A 24,379-nucleotide genomic window follows, 5' to 3' on the forward strand; every position below is an offset into this window, starting at 1 on the left:
GTTGAAAATGGTTGAGTTAATCAATTGCGTTTGTAAATCGCTAGAATTGCAGATGAACTTGAGAGAGAGAGAAAACCTAAAATGTTTGGGAAAATGAAAATGACAAATGGAAGATGAAAGGACGGGCTTCTAGGCTTTTGGGTTTTAATTTTTTTTTTTTTTTTCATTGGACAGTCGCTGGGAGAATCGCTCTCCCAGTAGCTCTGTCTGTATCATTTCCCAGTAGCTCTGTCTGTATCATTTCTCATAAAGTAATAACTTATTGACAAATAAATAGCAGTTTCATTAATTATATATATATATATGAATGTACGGGCATATGGGTTAGGGTGGGTTTAAGCCCACCCCAAATTTTGTAATTTTTTATACTTAACCCATATAAGTTCTTTAATTAATATATATATATATATATATATATAAATTTTTTTTTTTTGAGAGATTATTATTTGAGTGTGATTTGAGGGAAGGAAGAGTAATAATATTAGAGCTTGTTTAATTATTTTATATTATTTTATTTGAGTTTTTAGATAAAATATTTATTTAATTTACATTTATATCAATTAATTTTTTAAAATTAATTAATTATTTTACCCTTTAAATATTCTATAGAGAAAAATTAAAGATTATATTAAATAAATAAAATTTTATTATTACATTATTAAAATAAATGATGAGATAAATAAACTCAAATGTAAGAAAATATTTAAGTTTTGGATAAAATTATAAAATACATAATATCAAACAAATTCTAGATATATTCATTTTCTATGAGTTTGTTTGATTATAATTATTTTTAGGATTTATTTGATATGATTATTCGAGTATTTTGTAATTTTTAGATATTTTTTCTCTCAAACTATGTTTATTTATTTTATGTAAAATAATAGTTTATAATAAATAATTAATTTATTAAAATAATTAATATTATCGTAAGAAATATATTTCAACTAGATAAAATCATATTATTGTACTTATTGTTTTATTTTTTTTGATTTTACAAAACAATTAAAAAAAGTTTAAAGCTCACCTTATAATAATTTTTAGGTCTGTCCCTATATATTATATATTCTTTTATTTGAAAAAATATCTTTCCAACGGTAAAAATTTGGTCAAATAAATGAAAAAATCCTAACATATCATTATTTATAAAAAAAAAATAAAAATTGAGCATGTAATCTCCTGTCACGCAAATCTTATTATTCTTCTTTTTACCTCACCTGGACGACATTTCGCAAACGCATTTCAATGCCTCTCTCTCATATGGCCAAGGCATATTTATTCACCCATTTTGATTATTTTTTAAATGGCCTTTAATATATTTTTTATATTTTTTATATATAATCTTATATATATAATGCAAATTCATCTTTCAATTTGTTTTTCTACCTATAAAATAAAAAGTTATAATATTTTTAAATTTATAATTAAATTATTAAATTATATTATATTATATTTTAAATTTTATCTAATTTATTTATATTTTATAATTTATTTTATATTTTTACGAATAAACATATAAATTTATTATTTTTTATTAATAATATTTGTTTTAATATATTATATTAATAAAACGTCGTTGGATTGATGATATAAAAACTTGTCCCAAATTAAAACAAAAAAGAAACAAAATAGGTTTGTTTGATGTTGGGTTATGGGTTTTTTATTGAATATTTTGAAGAAATAAATTGGTTCATGAAAAGTAAATTATTTAAATTTTAGTTATTTGAATTATTATAATATTTTTCTGTGTAAAATTTTAATATTATAAAAGTAAAAAATAATATTTTAGTTAATTAATTTTGTAAATTAATGATGGAAAAAAATTAAGTATTATCAAAAGAGCATTATTATAATACTCATTGAATTGATTGATTTTATTTGATTATCTTGATGTATAACCAATTTAGTCATGCGCTTCTCGGGTCATAATCACTGCAAGAGAAGGGTTCTAATACCAAGAATTCATCTCCTAGATTTTTATTTTAGAATAATATTTCTCTATTGTTAAGCTTCTTTGTCTATATTACTAATAGTTTTTTGAATTTAAAAAACTTATAGCCCATTATTCTCTGGTATCCTTTCATAGATCTGATGTAGTTGTATTAGAAGAATTATTTGCTTTAATTTCATCAATTACTGCATTGAGAATCTAGGAGCTAACCAAGCAATCGACATTCCTCCATTGATCGATTTATTTTGGTTCAGTAGGTGCGGGACAAGATTCGTTGATCAACCCTAATTTTGTTTTTTCTTTTAGAGCTAAACGAATTCCAATACTCCAACCTATATAATTTGATACATTAAATGTCGTTGTGCAAATAATACATTATGAATTATTTGAGTTTCGAATAGATAGTAAACATTTATATAGTTGTTTCTTTTCCCCCATTTTATCTTCTCTTGAATATTTTTTTAACTTGAATAATTTGTTGAAGATTAAAAGAAGAAGAGGACTCGTTGCCTGAAGAACTTGAAAGAAGCGGTCTCGTCTTAACGTCCTCTAATTCTAGGTCGATTATACTCTCGAGGTCTGATACCATATGAATTGCGAATTAGGGATTGCAATATGAAATGAATTAACTAAAAAAGTAATCACTCAATAGGGGTGATCTCTTGTTTTATTAATGTGTAATATATTAAATTACATATCAGTCCTTCAATTTTCTAACTTAATACAAACTAAGACATGATGTTAACCTCTTAACTATTTGAAATTTTAATAATGCGGACTTGAGAAAATATTACAAACAAAATCGTAGAGTATAACCATTAAACAACCCACCGACGATTAAGAATATTATTTCAATTATAAAAAGTTGATTCGATAAATTTAATCCGGTTAAAATATAGCATCTAACGAAATATAACACCAACTAAAATCGATTCGATTAAAAAATATTACACTTTCTAATATTAGAAAAAGGCATAAAAAAAATAAAAAAACACAGAATTATTTTTGCTAGAGAGATAAAAATGAATCTTCAAAATCTACGCATCAAATTTTATACTATTAAAGTTACAAATATGAATAAAAACAGATTGAATATAAACTCATTTTTAAATTAGATGTTACAAAGTTTTTATATACTTTAACATGTTAGAGTGATGATTACATTTTATAGTGTTTTTATTGTGACTAGGGTCTCTTCTGACAAATTTTATCTCGTTAATATCTTGAGTGTTAAACAACAAAACTCTTCATCGGTATCAACAACAGAAAACCACAAGAGTTAATTTATCTGTAGTTACGTTACTTGGGTATATCAAAGGTCGCATTGATTAATGCATGTATATTTATTGATCATTATATTATGTATTTAATCAACCTCATGTAATCATCAAGAAAACAGTCAAAAGTTATTTTACGCTAAAATAATTCTATCTATCTTTTATTTATTTCTTGGTATCAGAGCATCTCTTGGACTACTCCTTTCTTTTTCTTTCGATCATATGGCTGATTCAAACAAAAATCAGTTGTTTCCTAACTTTCTTCAATCGATCTCTGTTAAACTTGATTAGCACAACTTTGTAATTTGGAAAAGTCAAGTTATACCGGTTCTTAAAGGCAACCGTCTTTTCCGATTTGTTACTGAATCCCACCCAGCCCCCTGTGCAACGATTACTTCTGTACAGGACGATGAAGCTGTTGTTGACGATGACGAAGAGAAACCCACCGTCGTCGCAAATCCTGAGTTTGAAGCATGGGAGGAGAAAGATCAGCGAATCATAAGTTGGCTCCTCTCTACCTTATCAGATTCCATTCTTGCTCAAGTTGTTGGCGACGCATGTGAAACCTCTTCGCGTCTTTGGGCTACACTTGAAAGAATGTTCGCAACACAATCTAGAGCTCGTTTGGTTCAGTTGCGACTACAACTCCAGACTCAGAAGAAAGGTAATAAATCAATGAATGAATACCTTCAATCTATAAAATCTATAGAAGATTCGCTTGCAGCAATTGGTGAGAGAGTTTCTGAACTCGATTTGTTCACTCATACCTTGAGTGGCCTTGGACCAGAATACGAGGCCTTAGTGGTTGCTGTAACCACCCGTTTCGAACCGGTGAGTGTCGAGGAACTCACTGGACTTCTTCTCAACCACGAACAACGGCTAGAACTGGCACATTCTGTTGCCAACAATGCCTCAGCCAATATTGCTTTCGGACGACATAGAGGAGGTGGAAGAAACTCTCGCGGGAATCCATCGCCGCGAGGAAGGGGATCAAATTCAGGATCCTCTGAATATTATATGGCTAAAAATTCTTATGCCAATGGACCTGAGTCCGAGTCTGGTGGATGCTGGAGCGGGACACCTTTATATAGGCCCAACAATAACATAAATAATAATTCGAGTCGAGCTGGATCGAATTATGGGCCCAATAATCTTCAATTTGGAAACAATTTATTTTCTCGTGACGGGAACCGCCGTAGAAATAATAATGGTGGTAATCAACGTCCGAAATGTACCAATTGTGATCGAATTGGACATTCATCGGATAATTGTCGCTCTCACCAATAATGTCAACTTTGTAATGGTATTGGACATCTTGTCAATACTTGTCGGCGTAGGTTTGATCATAACTTTCAACCTTCGGCTCCGCCTGCAGCTATGATGGCCAGCCCATCAGTGATCTCAGATCTTGCTTGGTATCTAGACTCGGGTGCTACTGATCATATTACGGCTGACTTAGAAAATCTTCACACTCACTCAGCATATCAAGGTACTGAACGGATTTCAGTTGGTAACGGTAACCCTCTATCCATATCTCACATTGGCAATTCTATTATTAATAGTGGAAATCAAACTCTACATCTACGAAATATTTTGCATGTTCCACAAATTGTCAAGAATTTGATGAGTGTTGCTCGATTTACCGCTGATAATAATGTATTCTTTGAATTTCATCCTTCTTACTGTTTGGTAAAGGATCGCTCTACGAAGATGGAAGTTCTTCGAGGCAGACTTAAATACGGGTTATACTATATTTCTCCATCAACAATCCCTAAACATGCTCTTACAACCTCTCGAGCTTCAGCGTCTACTTGGCATCATCGTTTTGGACACCCTTGTGCTGCCACCACATCTTATGTTATTTCTCATTTTTAGTTACCTATGTTAGGAAACAAGAACTTTAATGTTTTTGAAGCATGCCAGATTGGAAAAGCTCACAAATTACCTTTTCCAATTTCTATATCAAAAACTTTTGCTCCACTTGATTTAATTCATTCTGATGTTTGGGGACCGGCTCCCGTTTTCTCTACAAATGGTTTTCGTTATATGGTTATTTTTGTTGATGATTATAGTCGGTATACTTGGTTATACCCACTTCAAAAGAAATCGGATGTGTTATCTATATTTGTGAAATTTAAGACACTTGTTGAAAACCAATTCAACCGGAGTATAAAAATGCTCCAGACTGATTGGGGTGGAGAATATCGTAATCTTGGCTCATTGACAGAACTTCATGGTATACAGCACCGACTCTCGTGCCCATATACGAGCGAACAAAATGGAGTTGCTGAACGAAAATTACGGCATATCACTGAGATTAGCCTCACCTTAAGGGCACATGCATCGGTACCTCCTCAATACTGGGATGATGCGTCTCTCACTGCAATATATCTTATCAACCGATAACCATCACTTTCTCTAGATCATCGCTCTCCATATGAAATATTATTTCGGTGTGTGCCTGACTATATTTCTTTGAAGACTTTTGGGTGTGCCTGTTACCCTCTCATAAGACCCTACAACCAACACAAGATGGATTTTCGGTCCACCCGATGTACTTTTCTTGGGTATAGCTCGGTTCACAAAGGCTATAAATGTCTCCACCTACCAACCAGTCGTATATACATCTCTCGACATGTTACCTTCAATGAACAATTGTTTCCCTTTTCTACAATATCACCTTCAACACCTACTCACACAACCCAACAACCATCGCTATCTATCCTCACATATTCTGTTCCATCTACAACCTCAACCGTTATTACTGCACAACAAACCACACCTACCACACCTACCACATCTATCCCTCCTAATAATCCAATTAATCCAATCACTACCCCACCTCAATCTTTTTCTAACTCATCTACTCCCACATTGGTTGAATCCACACCTATTCCTAGAAATCCTCTTTCTCGTACTTCACCTGTTCGTGCTCCTACATGCTCCATTCATCCCATGGTCACTCGAGCCAAAAACCGGATTCATTCCTTAAATATCAACTTTGCCTCTAGTGTTGAACCTACATGTGTTTCATCGGCTAATAAAGACCCTGCTTGGAGGGCTGCCATGACATCTGAGTATAATTCTCTACTACAAAACAACACATGGACTCTTGTTCCGCGAACTCAGGCTCGCAATGTGGTTGGATGCAAATGGGTTTTTAAACTTAAACGGAAAATTGATGGGTCAATTGAACGACACAAAGCACGACTTGTTGCAAAAGGTTTTCATCAACAATCTGGAATTGATTATGAGGAAACCTTTAGTCCGGTTGTCAAACCAACTACTATCCGAACCATTCTCTCACTCGCTGTTACACGACAGTGGCCTATCCAACAACTTGATGTGAGTAATGCTTTTCTTCATGGCACATTACTTGAAGAAGTTTATATGGCTCAACCGCCTGGATTTATACATCCTGATTTTCCACATCATGTATGTCGTCTACAAAAGGCCATTTATGGACTAAAGCAAGCCCCGCGTACTTGGCACTCCACGTTATGTAGGGCTTTATTATCCATTGGCTTTATTGAATCCAAATCTGATACATCGCTTTTTATTTATCACAAAGGCGATATTTTGGCTTATCTACTAGTTTATGTGGATGATATTATATTTACGGGAAACTCTTCACCCCATCTTATGTCTACGATATCTAAATTGTGTAAACTATTTCCTATTAAAGACATGGGTGATATTCATTATTTTCTTGGAGTTGAAGCTACTCGAACTCCTACCGGTTTGTTTCTTAGTCAAGTTAATTATATTTCCACAATCCTTAAGAGAGCTAATATGGTGGATGCAAAGCCACTTCACACTCCTGTTGCCACTGGGTCTTCTCTTTCCAAACATGATGGTGAACCCTTGAGTGACCCACTTCTCTATCGAAGCATTGTTGGCGCTCTTCAATATCTTACTCTCACACGTCCTGAGCTCGCCTTTGCAGTTAATCGAGCATGTCAGTTTATGCACTCTCCCACCACTACTCATTGGGCAGCTGTAAAACGAATATTACGTTATCTTCGGCATACACCGTATCATGGATTACAAATTCGGTCATCGTCACAACTTTCTCTTACAGCATATTCTGATGTTGATTGGGCCGGATGTCCTGATGATCGTCGATCCACCACTGGCTATTGCGTATTTCTTGGAGACAATCTCATTTCCTGGAATTCCAAAAAGCAACAGGTTGTTGCTCGTTCTAGTACAGAGTCTGAATATCGTGCCTTGGCTCATGCTACTGCTGAACTTTGTTGGCTCCAATCTCTTCTAGGAGAACTTCACGTCACTCTGAATCGTCCTCCTATTCTATGGTGTGACAACATTGGTGCTGCATTTCTCTCTGCAAACCCTGTCTTTCATGCTCGTACCAAACACATTGAGATTGATTTTCATTTTGTTCGTGAACGTGTTGCTCGTAAGACACTTATCATTCAATACATATCAACTCGTGATCAGATTGCAGATATCCTTACTAAAGGTCTTTCATCTAAATGCTTTTCACTTTTTCGTGACAAGCTCACAGTCTGTGCCACACCGTTTCGCTTGCGGGAGGATGTTAAACAACAAAACTCTTCATCGGTATCAACAACAGAAATTAACCACAAGAGTTAATTTATCTGTAGTTACGTTACTTGGGTATATCAAAGGTCGCATTGATTAATGCATGTATATTTATTGATCATTATATTATGTATTTAATCAACCTCACGTAATCATCAAGAAAACAGTCAAAAGTTATTTTACGCTAAAATAATTCTATCTATCTTTTATTTATTTCTTTGAGGACCTCCTAACGGTAGTTTGTTTTTCTCATTAATTTCAACATTAGTTATTCTTTATTGTATTTAGGATATATGCTTGGTAGCTCATTGAATAGTTTGTTTTAGTTTTTGTATTATTTATATTTATTTATCTTAAGCAATTCTCAGCTTATTTATATATATAACTAGCAGAATATTATATATATATATATATATATATATATATATATATATATATATATATATATATATATATATATTGAGAGTATTCCATTACATTTGGGTTGGGTTTATTTATGACTAAAAACCAAAACAAAATGATTAATTAGGAAAAACGTTTCCTTCTTGCATTTCTCCTCTTTTAGAATGACTAAGACAGGAGTGAATCAGAAATCTCCTTGGTTCCAACTGTAATTACACAAATGCCATGGAACCTCTTAGCTTGGTAGCTCATTTTTCAAAAATATAACAAATCAAGAATGACCAGATCTAAAAATAAATAAGTATTTTTTAAAAAAAAGTAAATCAAATTCTATTCATTTAATCTGTTGTTTAACAATGATTTCAATAAATTTTAATTATATATTTAACTCACTATTAAGTAATAAAAATATTATCTAAGTAATTAAAAATCTCATATTAACTAACTGTAAAATTGAAAAAAAAAATATTAATTAACTCTTATCCTTTATCAAACAAGCAATATTATCTGGATGATAATAAAGTAATAATTTTATTGACAAATAAATAGCAGTTTCATCATATATATATATATATATATATATATATATATATATATATATATATATATATATATATATATATATATATATATATATATATATATTTTATTGAATTGAAAAAATATCTTCCAATAGTAAAGATTTGGCAAAATAAATGAAAAAGTTCATAACATATCATTATTTATAAAAAATTAAAATTGAGCGACATCTCCAACTTACACACAAATCTCATTATCCGTGCTTTTTTTTACCTTACACCTGGACGACATTTGCAAACGTAAAATGTGTTTGAATGCCATATTCATTTCCCCATTTTACCTCAGACCAACCCATATTCATTTTCCCATTTTAACTATTTTTTCGTCTTCAATTTATTTATTTTATATTTTTTATATATTATCTTTTATATATATATATATATATATATATATATATAAAATAATGCAAATAGATCTTTTAATTTATTTTATTTATTTTTAAGATAAAAAGTTATAATATTTTTAAATATATAATTAAATCATTATATTATATTATATTATATTTTATATTTTATATAATTATTTTATATTTTTACGTAACACGAATAAACATATAAATTTAATATTTTTTATTAATAATGATAGTTTTAATATATTATAGGGGTAAAACCTAGTTGGATTGATGATATAAAAACTTGTCACAAATTAAAACAAAAAAAAAAGTAACCAAATAGGCTTGTTTGATGTTGGGTTATGGGTTTTATATTGAATATTTTGAAGAAAAGAATGGTTCATGAAAAATAGATTATTTAAATTTTAGTTATTTAAATTATTATAATATTTTTCTATGTTGAAAATTTTAATTTTATAAAAGTAAAAAAATAATATTTTAGTTAATTAATTTTGTAAATTAATGATGGAAAAAAAATAACATCAAACTATTGTTTGTATTATCACAAGACATTTAATTTTTGCAACAATTTTATGATAAGAACTTTTATATTCAAGATTATTTAATCACAAATATTTTATTGTATTTCTAGTTCAAGATAAACAAAGATTTTTTAAGAAAATAGTTTTGATCAATCAAATTAATTTATAATTTTATTTTTACGGCAATTGTGCCCTTTTTGGACTCTTGTTAATGAAATTTTTAGAATATATGTAACTAATTAAATTTTGAAATATGATAAATGACCTATGTTTCCATAAAAATAATTAAAATTCTAAGTTCTTTGGCAATGACTGAATAAATGGAACCTGAAAAATCAAATTGTATCTCATTTAGGTATTATAGAGATTTTCTCATGAACCATTTTTAAATTGCACATTTAAAATCCATTCAATGATATTAGAATAAAAGAAATGTAATCTAAGACAAATAAAAACTAAATTAATAAAATAAGTGTACTTTATAATGAAGAAAACAAGTTGCATCACATAACTGAAAACACACACAAAAAAAACATTTTAAGAGTTGCATTCTCAAGAACAAAAACATTTTTATGAGTTAAAATGGAAAGCCAAGGCCTCCATCTTGGCCGGAGATTTTACCTGCGTTGGTGGTGTCCGTGCCGGAGTTGTTGTTGTTGCTAGGACATAAAGCCTCTCCCAAAGGACCACCAGGCTGGTGATGAGAATCCATCCATGGAGATTGTTGAGTAAGAATACCAATACCCAATTGAGAATTCACATTTTCATTATCTTCTCCATTTAATACCAAATCCTCTTTCTCTTTAGAGGATGAAGACGGCCAAGCATCAATAAAATGCCTAGTCGTCATCATCTGGTTTGAATTTGCTGATATATTTGGAGATATATAAGACAGATACTGATTATGATCATTCGACAGCCAATTCTGGGACATTTCTCTCATTCTCCTATCATGATCATCTTGTACTTCATCAACATCTCCTTCATTGAATTGCTGCCATTGTTGTCCATAGCTAGACAACCAGTCACTCGTCGACCTTTCTTTCATCAATAGCCACAAATTAGGAAAAAACTAAAATCGGACATTTTTTAGTTTTTGTTTAGTATGCTGGTTTAAATTATACCTACTTAAACATGGGACAAATTGGATTGGAGGAATGAATTGTCATAATCCCTACTTAAACAAGACATTAATGAAATTGAAGAAGAAATCAAGAACAGACCTTTTATGGGTTTGCCCAAATGCAGAAGAAGAAGATGGGAATTGAAAGACTGGATTGGAAGATGGCTGAGGAGATGGAGTAACAACATTAACATTTCCAGTTGCAGGTAAGGTGCTCGACAGAATGCGAGAAATGGAACTGGAATTGTGGGTCAGAGTTTCCACAGGCTTTCTTGAACGGGGTCTGTTCTTATGAGCATGACGCTCACAGTATTTCTGATCAGGCGTTACATCTCTTGAGCAACGCCATTTCTTCCCATCTGTTCTTCTGCACCGCCATGGCTCAGGATCAGTGCTTCTCGAAAACTTCAATTCCAACCCGGATGCTTCAAAAATGAAAACCCATTTGTTAGTATAGTGATTAGAGATAATTGTATAAAAAACATAGGGAAATCTTACTGTTGGATTGGGAAGAGGGAGGATCTGAGATTAGTGGAGAGAATAGAAGTTCATTAGGAACAGGGGTAGATGATGACATGTACTTGTATATCATTCTCTGTCTTTCAAGTTCTTGCCATTGACTGACTGTAAAAGGCATTTTTACAGACGGAGGAAGAAGATGAAGATGAGGAGTAAGAGGAAGATCTGTGGCGTTTATACCTGCAAAACGAATCAGAATATCAAAAACCCATAATTAATTTCTAAGAAAAAAAACATTTTTGAAGTGAACAAACCATAGGAAGCAGAAGAAGCAGCAGCAGAATCAACGGTACATATGGTCGGATGATGAGGCATCACCATCGTCCTTTTAGAAGGAAGAGATTCGGTGCGTTGCATATTCAAACCTAAAACGACATCACATCCCGATGATGGTATTGATTTCTTGGGTCTGTTTTCACCCTCCATAGAACTTTAGAAACAAATACAAAGAAAGTAAAAGAAGAAATTCTCGGCTTTTCTCTTTTTATTGTTCCTAGAAAACTTGAATCGAATCTATTGCCATTTGTCTTTGAACTTTCTTCAAGTAATAATGCATTTAAGTGATGAGAAAGAAGAAAGATAATAATGATAATAAATGTAATGAATGTTGTTAGGGTGCCGCCATTTTGAGCCAAACGATGGTGTTGGGGTTTTGCTTCCTGTGCTTCCAACATTCGGCCTTGTTAAGGAATACGAACAAAACTTGCAAACCTGGTCCCCTCTTCTCCTGTCACCCACCCACCATCTCTCTCCCTCTAATATCTAACTTTATGACTTTTTTTCTTTCTTTTTTTGTTTGTTATTTTTATGGTTGAGTTCTTGAGTTTTTGAATCAATTTCATTAGAGTTGATGTAATTTTCTACATATTTTTCAAAATATGTAGACATAAGTTTTAGATCAATGGATTAATCTATGTTTTAGGAATAAAGTATTTATTTTTTCAAAACACATCTACCAAGTGTCTTTATACCTTTTAAGTTTTAACTATTATAACCTGAATTTTTTTGTAACAAAACTTGACTTGCCTCATCTAATAATAAAGTGGTAATAATCAAAACAAATTATTATAGGAATAAAGTGAAAAAATATAATTTTGAATCAAATATATCAACAATTTCTTAAATAGGTATAAAAAAGCTACTCAAATATATTGGTGTAGTTTGATGATAAGATTGATATTAACCTTAATAGTCCATGACAAAGAATTCAATTCTTAAATGTATTGCAAATCTTCTTCAATGGTAAAAAAATTCAATCTCAAGAAATTTTAATGTAATGTGAAATCTTGTTTTTTGTTTTTTTCAAAAATATTACACTTTTTTAAACTCTAAAATATTATACAATTAGTTACACTTGATGGATAAAAAAGAAGAAGAATGTATATAAATAATATTATCTTATATAAATTAATATTCAAAATAAAATACATAACCAAAAAATAAATACAAATATTTAGAATTGTTTTTTGATTTAAACTCATATGTTGTTCAAAGTTTTTACTTTTATCAAATTTTATTTGAATTAGCACGCTTTTTTAAAAGTTTGATGATGTAATTTAATGTATAACAATTTTATTTATTGATTTGTGACCTACATTAATATTCATTTTGATGAGACATAATTTGATAAATATCAATTAGAAAGTAACATGTTTGAGATTTTATGACTATCTTTCTTATAAAAATTGATAAATATACTTATTGGTTATTGGTGTAATGTTTTGATTATCGTAGGATAGTTTAAGTAACAATAATTTTTCTTAAATATCAAAATTTGAGATTTGATAACTAGGTTAGGGTTAGTTTTATAAAAATCTAAAAAATAATTACAAATTTTAAAAAATCAATATTTTATTAGTGAAAAGTATAAATTTTGTCACAAAGTTAATTAATAAACGAGCACAATAAGCAATTTTTAATATAAAAAAAAATGTGTCCAACACAAATATTTTTATATCAAATATATATTTTTTGGTATGGAGTGGAGAGTTTTCTCCGTCAAAAGAGACGTCCCTTTCGGAAACAGAAAGAGCACGTCGTTTATCATTTCTCATCTGCATTGGGTCTCGTGTACATTAGGCCCACTGGGCCAGGCCCTTAAAAATGGATCAGTGGGGACCAGGAAACAGTATGTATCTCAATTGTCTTCTCTTTCCATTTTTCTTTTTCTTTTTTTTTTTTATTTAATTTTATTTACAATCTTTTATACATAAATATGTTTCCCAAAATTTATTTATTAACATACCTTCTTTTTTGTTATTATGTTCAATCAAAAATCACAATAGTTTATTTTGACTGAAATTTTATTTGTCTTTTTCTAAATTTGTGTCTCAATTAAAAGAATAATTCTATTTATTGATTGTTGTGTTCACTTTAATAAAAAGAATATGTGAATCAATTTAAAGAATAAATTTTTTTATTACAATAATTATTTAGGGGTATACTTGTTACATGTCTTTTTTATTTATAAAAGGGAAAGAGAATAAATGAAGATGTTTCTTGTTTCATTCCATCAAAATATTTATTTGATTAGAGAAACTCAGAACCTCTGAACTAATCTTTTATGTGTGATGTTATCTCTCTCCCATGGTGTTCTCTCTTATATTTTCTCATAATTATAATATAATATTATAATTTTTTTATATTTATATTACACTAATTTGTAATTAAAATAATAATAATTTTTTAAATTTATTTATTAAGAGAAATTATTTTAATTATTTAAGTAATATGAAAAACTTATTTAAAATAAAATATAATTAATAAAATAAAATTTTAATAATAATTACAATAATTAATAATAATATAATTATTTTTGTATAATTAATTTTAAATATTATATATTAATAATAAAATTATAATAAATTAATTAAAATTTTAAATTTTAAATAAAAATAAAATAACAATTTTATTTTAAAAAAGATATTTAAAAAACATTAGAAAAAATAAATATAAAATATTTAAATAAAAAATATTATTAAAAAATTATATTATATTATATTATATTATATTATATTATAATATAATATATTATATTATATTATATATTTGCACTCAAGGTAGACTAAGAATAAAAGTTGTGTTGAATGGAACAAAACTCTCACCATCAGGAGCTTATGGGATTTGGAGCAGAAACCGGATTCCCTTGGGTCAAATGGGTGCATACAAGATTTATGAAAAAAAAACAGAGTATTTGGACACAAATTATCAATGAAAGAATGACATGATCATTGAAGAAGATCATAAATATAAGAAAAAATGTCTTTCAATTGGTGCAAACCACAATTGTAAATAGAAAATGGGTACTATTCTGGTATGATCCTTGGCTAGATAATATTCCTATTATATTCAAAGAAGAAATGCAAGAAAGTAGAGTTAGAAGAGAATGCATTAGGTACTCATTTAGAGACGTCTGTGAAGGTAAATATGATTCACTTTTGAGGTGTATTCTAGAGTGATAAAATTCTAAACCTAATGAGATAGAAATAACTCAATGAAAGAAATGATGAAATATGCTGGAAAATAGAAAATAACGAGAAGTTCATTACAGGAAAAGAATGAAAAATGGTTAAAACAAGAGGACATGAGTTAGATTGCCGTAATATGGTATGGTCTCCAAAGATTATTCCTCATCACCAATTTATTCTCTAACTAGTATACAGGAAAAAATTGACAGAAAAAGACAATTCGAAAATACATAAACTCCTGATATCAATTGTGTCATATGTTTGAGGAGTTGAGGAAAACATAAACTATTTATTTGGGGAATGCTCTTTTGTAATACAAATCTGGAGGAGGTATGCTGCAAACATGAACATCATTAACTTTCCAAGAACATGGAAAAAAATCTAAGAGTGAATAAAGAATAAAGTAAAAGCAAGATCTTTCTATGTAAATATGCTAAAATGCTACTTTAGATTCGTAATCTACAATATCTGAAAAGAACAAAATTCAAGAACTCACAGTGGAAGAAATAGAACTGCTAAAAATATTTAGGGAGATATAACTTCAGATGGAAATGCACTCATTCAATCTTGGAGAGAATCGAAAGAAATGAAGAGAATAGAAAACTGCCAGATATGAGATATTTCGTTTGAGAAAGTTATAAGTAGAATTAAAATAAAAACGTTATAGGCGCTAATTGATTGTTGTTGTTGTCTGTAATTCAATTTTTGTTTCATTGTTAATTCTAAAAATTGTTAATTTTTTTTTTTCACTTTTAATTTTTTTTATGAAATGGCACTAAGTTGTTTTTAAAAAAAATATATTATATATTTTAAAAGATTTAATATATATAAATTTAAAAAGGGTAATAAAAAAATTTGATTGAAAAGAGTGATGAGATCAAATTTTGGTGTCATGAATCAAATGTTAGGCATCATCAATTTAAAAACAATTACATGTTGAGTTAGATGTGAGGGTGTATTTGAACATTAGTTCAATCCAAGCACGAATTATATTATTTGGATATCAAAATATTTTGAGTTGGATTAAATTTTTTATTTTATTTTATGTGTTTGTTATTTCAATTTTTTTTTAGAAAAGTGTTAGTTAAATTTATTTGAATAAAACAAAGAATTTTATTTTATTTGTAAGAATAACTATTCAAAGTAATTTTTATATAATTTATTATTTTATAAAAATACAAATTTTATAATTTATATTAAATAATATTTTTAACATACTTAAATTATTTTATAATTTATAAAATAATATTAATTACATAAATTAAAATATATCATTTATCACATTAAGTAAATTATAATAATATTTAAAAAAACTTAAAAAATAAATAATCTTATTTCTTAATATAATTATAATTAACAAAAAAAAATGTGTTATTTTTAAATTTAATACTTATTAACTTCAATAATAATTTAGCAAGTAAACTCATATGGTTCATTTTTGTCTTCCTAAAGTCCAAACCCCTTCCTTTAGTGGTTCAAAAAAACAATCATATACTTCTTAGTTTTATAGTTTAACATTTTCCCCAGATTTGAGTAGATGTTTTATGCATAACATCTCCAAAAAGGGTGGATGACATAGATTGATCAAGATGGTTTGGCTAAACTTATTCTTATTCAAACTATTTCTAAAATTTGAGTCAATAATTTATGCATAACATTTCTAAGAAGGGTGGATGGTATATAGTCTTATTAAACTTATTTCTAAAAGTTTTAAATCATACATTGTAATTACCATTTATAATTTATCATAATAATTTTAATAAAAATTACTAACTGATACAAATAATTACCGAAAATTATAACCAAAGATAAAATCAAATGAAACGCCAAACAAATAAAATAAAGTTGGAATTTACTTTGTAAAAAAATAAATAATACTAAATTTCTATTAAGACTAAACATTTGTCTACGCCTCTAAATTTGATTCACACAAAGAATCAAACAATCAATCAAATTTATAACACAATTTTTTAATAATCAAACTATTTAAAGTTAAAATTGATTGTTTGTAGATACAATTACATAATTATAATTGTAGAAGATCAATCAAAGGACTGTTGCTTATGGTTTTTTTTGTCTCGGTTTTGTGCTTCGGTATTCCTGGGGACAGGCAAAGAAAGTGACTCCAAAGTCGATTAATCAATCTAAAAGAATTCAAGAAGAGAAAGATGAACAAGGAACAACTTGTTATATAGTAATGCTTAACTCCTCGTCTATATATATATATATATATATATATATATATATATATATATAAATTACTTATACCTTATACTCTTTAAAATTTATATGTATATTTAAATAGATGATTATATTTTTTAATAAGTGTAACTTTGTTTGATTATTTCCCTAATCAACATATTATTAGAATAAAGAAATTAACAACATATAAGACACACTTATCTTAATATACCTTCCTCAAGATTGATATCTTGCAGAAATAATTTTGATATGAGATGCTCAAAAGTTGAATAATCAAGAGACTTTAAAAATATATAATTAAGTTTAGTAAAACCAACTAAATATAAATTTCTAACAACGCGACTAAAGATGCCAAAGTGTTTTTTGTTTTGTGAAACACTGCATTTTTTGAAATATTTTGAAATATGAATGACAACTTGATTATTACAATACAATGTAATTGTGATGGAAAGTGTAATATAATTTTTTTTGAACAAGTATGAGATCAAATGAATTTCACATACTGTGTTAGCTAACATGAGAAACTCAGCTAGATCTTGAGACAGTGCCATATTTCTTGGTTTTCCAAGAGATATTGAATTGCTAAGATTTATAAAAAAAAATAAGTGACTTTCTAGTTGGAGGAAAAGATCTCCAATCAAAATTTGCATATGATTTTAATTTGATTTCATTATCAAATGGGTAAAAAATTCTAGTACAAACAATATCTTTTAGATATTTCACAATGTGTAGTGCAACTTTCCAATGACACAAAATGTGTATTCATGAATTGAGATAATTGTTGCACAACATTTGTAATATCATGTCTTGTAAAGTTTAGATATAAGAGTTTGTCAATTAGTCTTATTAACTTATTTGATTTTTACCTGAGATTTTGCAATGTTTCATGCAATTTGACACCCTGTGTGTTTTATATGCTTACAGCCCACTGTGCCAACATCATCAATTAGATAAGAATATATTTTTTTCTTTGATTTATATTAATGTCATGGACAATATGTGCAATTTTGAGACTAAGAAAAAAAAAAACGCTTTCTAAATGTTTGATTTTAATCTTAAAGTTGATAGATTTCTGAAGCATTGAAATTTGTTCAATATTATTATTTTTTATTAACATATCATCAATCAACATATATAGTAATAATAATGTCTAATATATAGACCATGACCATAATATAATTTTTTAAATCCCATAAAATTTAAGTTTAAATATTTTAGCATGTCATTATCTTGACACTTTGTTTGATACCATAAAGACTCTTATTTAACTTATAAACTTTATCTATAGTTTCAGATTCTAAACCATTTATGTATTCTCCCATAACTCCATAAAGAAATACATGGTTGATATCAATTTGATGTAAAATAAAAAGTATTTTTTTAAGTTAATAATTAATTTGATAGCTACTGTAGCGCCTTGATTTCTTAATTTTGTAATTTTAAATTTTAAATTTAAAGTATTTATTTTAATTTACGACTTGATTTTAGAAAATAGTATTAAATAAATTGGGAACTTTGACTTTAAACTATAGAATCACTGCCTAATTTTTATAAATTAAGAAAAATATTTTACGTAATTAATTAAACACAATTTAGAGATTTTGTTTTACAGTTCAGGATTTGGTTACACTCGGAAAAATTGCTCTTGCTGCTCCGTAATCCTCGTAAGGAAATATTACTCTAAATATTTGACCAAATTTTGAAATTTATTACCTTACACTTTTTATTTTACATATTTATCTAAATCTTAATCATACATATATATATATATATATATATATATATATATATAATTTTATTATAATAATTATAAATTGTATGTAATTTTAAAATATTAAAAAAAATTAATTAGCTTACAATTATTTAAAAGTAATTTATAAATATTCATTAAAATATTTTTAAAAAATCAGTTGAATTTTAATTAAATAATAACATGAATTAATTATTTTAAAAGATGTTTATAAATATTTATTAAAATATTGAAAATCTATGGTCTTTAATAAAAAAAATTCCTTTTTTGTTTATAAAAAAATATTTTAAAAAATATTTTTTTTTAAATTATTTATTTATTTATTTTTATATAAAACTTTAAGAGACTAAAAGTATTTAAAAATTGAAAATTTTAAAGTAAAAAGTCCTAAGGCTGTTGGATTGGACGGACTGGTTCATAGTTAATAGGATTAGGCTTCTGGTGGATTGACCAAATTCAACTGTTAATTAAAAGCAGTCAACACAGGAACCTGCACCTTGAAAACGTATAATGCATGCGGACCCTCTAATTGGTTGATAGAAAATGCCTCGTAGTTAAATTTTAGAACTGATAATATAAAAATAATTAAAATTTTATTTAATTGAGCTTTTAGAGTGTGAAATATTAAATTAATATTTTACTAAATATGATTAATTAAATAAATATTAAGTATAAGTATTTATATTAATTAAACTCTAAATAATAAACTAGATTATAGGATAACTAATAGCAATAGTAAGATTAGATAATTGACTAAATTTTATTTCTAAATTCTAATTACTTCTATTATACTTCTTTAAACGAAATAGTGAGTTACAAACCGTGAACTTGCTACGTAAAAGAACAAACATATGAGATATAAGACCATATCTAACCTTTAATTTCATTCTCATACCTAAAATGCAATAATAAATGTCACATCAAATTGTAATTCATAGTATTTGAGGTATTCATGCCCATTGGAATGAGTCAAAATTATCATCTTGACTGCATCATTCTACAACTCTAGGTAATTTGCTTAGTCATTGATCAACAATAGGCTTGTCTATATCAACCACACAATCATGATAAAGAGGCATACAATCTTGCCCAAATTGCTTAAAAAGCTCGCTAGTGTAGTAAGAAGTGATCAACTCGAGACCCAAAGCATAATTATGGGTTGATCGTTCATTAGATAGACCATCTTCTTTTCATGTATGAAATCATTGTTATGGATTGGTATTTCTGGCTTGGCACTTCTGATTCGTCAGCATTGAACTATGACACGCATCTCACCACCGGGAACCGATGGAGGTATGTGCTCCATCCTTTCCAAGATTCTATGTAGAGGATAATGTGAGTCCCTCTCTTGTTAAGATAAGATAGTATGTGAAATAAGATTCATTGAAACTTAGTAATGTTTCAGCTAGGATAATTTCAATGGGTTCCTTATTTCCTTCCTAGAGATGATAAACCATTTTTAATATCTTGGAGGATGGTGGACGGTTGCCTAATAAGGCGAGGAGAAAATGGGCCATCATGATTGTCATCATGAGCAAGGAGGCAATGAAATTCAAGGAAACTTCTTCGTTCTAAGTGGCCAACTTTATCCAGCGTGGAAGGTCCAAGTATGTCCTTGCGATGATTTTGTCCACTGTGGTTTTGGTATAACCAAATTCTTCTTGAACAAAGCGTCTGAGAGACAAGGACTTTATGAGGGCTTAAGCTTTATGATGTTCTTGTTGTCAATCATCATGATTGCTTGAACTCTTCGATAGTTGGACAGATTTGGCAGTCCCCGATGATGAAGGCCCTTTACAATAGATCCAACTTTCGCTACATTTCCATCATAAAATTATGATGGATACGAAAGTGAGTGTATTTGAGGGTGGAATTTAGAATGTAACCTCGATAGTACCATTCAGTTTCGTGGAAATGGTGGCGCCAAAGGAACATATATTCATTCTCAAATTGGGCCATTCTGTGATCGTATAATCAACTTGAATAACATGTCGTTTGATTTTGATAAAGAAATTATGCTTAGAGATGTTTATTTTTAACCGGTCAGTTCTTTTTCGGAACCCGGTTCAAGCCAACTTGAGCTCATCAAAGACTCAACATTAAGCCGGAGATCGATGTACAAAAATGGCTAACCGGAAGGGAATCGTGAGACAGTTCGGTTCTCTAGACCCATCTGCCGCCCTGGAGAAGGGGCGCGGTGTTGAAATTGTTGAACTGGAAATGAGTTGGAAAGGAGTGGAACGAAAGCAGACAAGTGAATGGTGGGGTCCTCCGTTGTGGGTAAACGGGAAACCCGACTCTACGAACACGAGGAAAGGCGATGTATGCATGTATAATAAATAAGCACGTACAAGTTGACTTGTCGAGATTCTGTTGTTTGGGGACGTCAAACAACGGGTGGATAAATTAACCAGGTTTTATGTGCTAAGGTGTAGTCGAGATTTAGTTTGGAATTTCTCCCCACCGTCGCTAAGGTCACATCTTGACGGATGTATCAAATTCGAGGAGGGGGTCAATGTCGGATTCCTAGTTTTTCCTCACGCAACATCTCTCGGTCATAAACCAGTATAATCGTTCTTCATGTAATTCGTAGAACTATAGTGTTCTGATCTAGTACTTCATCACATAGTCAAGAGTGATATACCTGTTTGATTTTTGAAAATTATTAGGATAGAGCCTAGGTATCTTTTAGGGTGATGAACCCTGTCAGGTGGACTATTATAAAGGTTCGAAATATTATAAATAAAAATTTATATAGCTAGAGTTTTGTTCATAAATCAAAATTTTTTTCCCAATAGAGTCGCCAAGAAAGTTGTAACCACTAGAGATGGTCACTAGTCCGTAACTTAGCAGGTGTTGAATGACACGTGGTAATATAGGAGAATCCGGGGTGGATCGAGGTTCGATGCGTTTCAACCTTCGTTTTCTTGTCAGGCATTTCTTAAAATAAAAACTTTATTTTAAATGATTTTGAAAAATACATGGGAACTTTTGAAATTAATTATGTAAAAATAATCAATTTTATTCAAAATTAAATAATTTCGGAATTTGCAGTAATCAAATAACAATTTGATTAAAATCCAATTTTAAATTAAATAATTTTAGATTTTGAAAAGTAGAACCAAACAGACCTTAGGACCAGATTCGTAGGGCTTGGGTTCGTTTTTACAGGTCTAGGTCCGGATGGGCTCGGTCTAGACCGAGGGTGGTCTGGATTGGGGCTCGGGACACTCGGTCAAGGGACTGAAGGGTTCGGCCCCGGGGTTTAGGAGGCTCGGTTCTAAACTCGGGTTATTCGGTCCTAGGTTTGAGAGTCTCTGTCCCAGATTTAGACTTCTCGGTTGAGGGACTTGGAAGTCTCGGTCCCAAGTTAGACCTCTCGTTCCTAGGTTAAAATCCTCGGTTAGATTCCCGAGTCCTTACTCAAGAACATCGGTCCTAAGACTCGGTCCTAACTCAAGAACACCGGTCCTTGGTCTTGGTCCTAGGTTAATTTTCTCGGTCCACAGTCTCGGTCAGGACCAAGGATCCTCAATCCTACTTCTCGGTCCTCGGTCCTACTAGACTCGGTCCAAGAGGACCGAATGTTCTTCATTTGGTATGAAGATTGCAGGTTTGTATCTTTTAATACAGATCATAAAGACATGATCTATAAGTTGCAAACAAGTCATATGGATATAAGGATCACAATCCTTAATCATAAACATGATCAATCGAGTTATGAGTTGATCAATTTCTTAACCCAATTTCTAGAACAAGAATTTGGATCTTTTGATTTAGGCCATCTCATGGCCTAATTCTTGTTCCAATAACTTTGAAATGATGTTTATAGTCGAACACACCTAAAACAGGAAGATCAGTCAAGCTTTGTAACAATTTTTAAAACTGAAATTCAAACTCATTTTTTTAAAATTTCAGTTGGATCAAACATTATCTAGATGGATGTAATATGATATGAAAATCATCATAACATGTTTACACACATGTTTTGCAACTATTTAAATAAAAAATTCAATCTTAAAACTCAAGAACATGAAATTCAAAATTTCTAGATTTTCAAATCAAAATTAGGTTTTTTTTAGGTTGAATTGATGAAATCTCTTTCGACAGAAAGCTTAGAAAATATTTAAGGATTGATTTCAATATAAAAAACACAAAATTGAACCCTAAATATGATCAACCCGATCTAACTTGGAAAATCTAATTTTGAAACACAATTCGAATTACGACAGGTCTAAAAGTTTACTAGTGATTGGAGAACACACCAATGGTGTAGGAAGATTTTCCCAGGCTTGGATCGATGTTTGGATCGCCGAAGCATTTTTGTCAAAAAAACCATAAAATATGTGAGAGTAAATGGATATTTGGGTCGGATTGTGGGTTGGCCGCCCATTAACTTAAAAAGGTTAAAAATAAATTAAAAATTCTATAGGTATGTTTCGAACTTACAACCTAAAAAAACAAGTACAACCCTTTAACCAACTAGGCTAATAAGAATTTTTATTTTAAATTCAACACCAAATTTGATGAACGCGTGACATTTCAACACTATAAGTTCAATTTTTTAACTAACTAATATATATATATATATATATATATATATATATAATGATGCTTAATTTTCAAAGTGTCCGAATTGTCGGGTCGAGAGTTGTGGTTAATTTGGAAATATATGTGAGAATAAATAAAAAATGTTATCACATATTAACCATAATTTTTTTCCGGTTTTTATATATCATTACTTGTGCAAATGCACAACTACGTGCTAGTTTTATTAAAAATTAAACTTTTTCTAAATATTCATCACCTCCACCAAGTTCTTTTTGAACATCAAATCCATTTAGAAATGTTAACAATTTAATATTTGTAGGTAGCGTTTGGTATAAATTATATAGGGTATAAATTGTATAAAAGTATAAATTGTAACGAGTTATAAATAATATAAGATATTATAAGCTGTATATGTTATTGATATTTGGTATAAATTATAAGAAATGATATAAATTGTATATAGTTTATAATTTTGTGTTTGGTGTATACTATAAAAATTTAGTATAAATTTTATAAATATAAATTTAAAAATATTATTATTTATATTTATTTATATTATAAATAATATTATTTATTAGTAGAAATTATTGTACTGTTATTATTTAATAATTAATATAATTTTAATTAAAATATAAAAAAATAATTATAATATAAATTGTAAATTATATTTATTTAATTTAATAATTCTAAAAAAATTATGAAACTCAATTCACTAGTAAACATTGAAATCTATAATTATACTTAATCACTAACAAATTATAATTAACTTGTTTAAAAATGATTAACCAGACATTGTGAGAAATATTTTTAAACATTGTCTCAAATAATCACATAATTTCCAATTGGACTTTAACAAATATTGTCAATCAAGAATCAAGATATACAAAAAATAATTTTTTTTTAACACATTCATTACATTGTATAATTAACCCTTCCCATAGCATTTTAGGTCATTAGAGCTAGCATATCAAAGTTCAAAGATAAAACTAACAACATTCATGCATAAAGAACACTTTAATATAAATATTGAAGGAGTGTCTCAATCACTTCACCGAACTAAGTTCATTGATCCCGAAAGTCCAGGTATGTACAGTCTAATTAGTGTTCAAAATGCACATA

The 24,379-nt window shown here is 29.1% G+C and overlaps 1 protein-coding gene across 1 annotated transcript; it reads right to left on the bottom strand.

Annotated features, from left to right (window-relative positions):
• Positions 1-10,104: 10,104 nt before the first annotated feature.
• LOC124922742 (growth-regulating factor 8-like) lies at positions 10,105-11,954 on the bottom strand. The gene is made up of 3 exons (XM_047463452.1): positions 11,270-11,954; positions 10,872-11,196; positions 10,105-10,685 (listed from the first exon to the last, which is right to left on the bottom strand). Exons 1-3 carry the CDS (start codon positions 11,406-11,408, stop codon positions 10,226-10,228), a joined length of 924 nt encoding a protein of 307 aa, XP_047319408.1. The 5' UTR covers positions 11,409-11,954; the 3' UTR covers positions 10,105-10,225.
• Between the last annotated feature and the right edge of the window lie 12,425 nt (positions 11,955-24,379).

The sequence above is a fragment of the Impatiens glandulifera genome, chromosome 1 (genome assembly GCF_907164915.1).
Source record: "Impatiens glandulifera chromosome 1, dImpGla2.1, whole genome shotgun sequence".
In the NCBI taxonomy this organism is placed as follows: Eukaryota; Viridiplantae; Streptophyta; class Magnoliopsida; order Ericales; family Balsaminaceae; genus Impatiens; species Impatiens glandulifera.

Bases quoted from the DNA above. Each gene is read 5' to 3' on its own strand.
- LOC124922742 (XM_047463452.1), bottom strand. From the start codon at position 11,408: ATGCCTTTTACAGTCAGTCAATGGCAAGAACTTGAAAGACAGAGAATG. The intron at 11,197-11,269 runs GTAAGATTTCCC...TCATTTTTGAAG, and splicing joins TCCCTCTTCCCAATCCAACA to CATCCGGGTTGGAATTGAAG. The intron at 10,686-10,871 runs GTCTGTTCTTGA...GATGAAAGAAAG, and splicing joins TTTGGGCAAACCCATAAAAG to GTCGACGAGTGACTGGTTGT.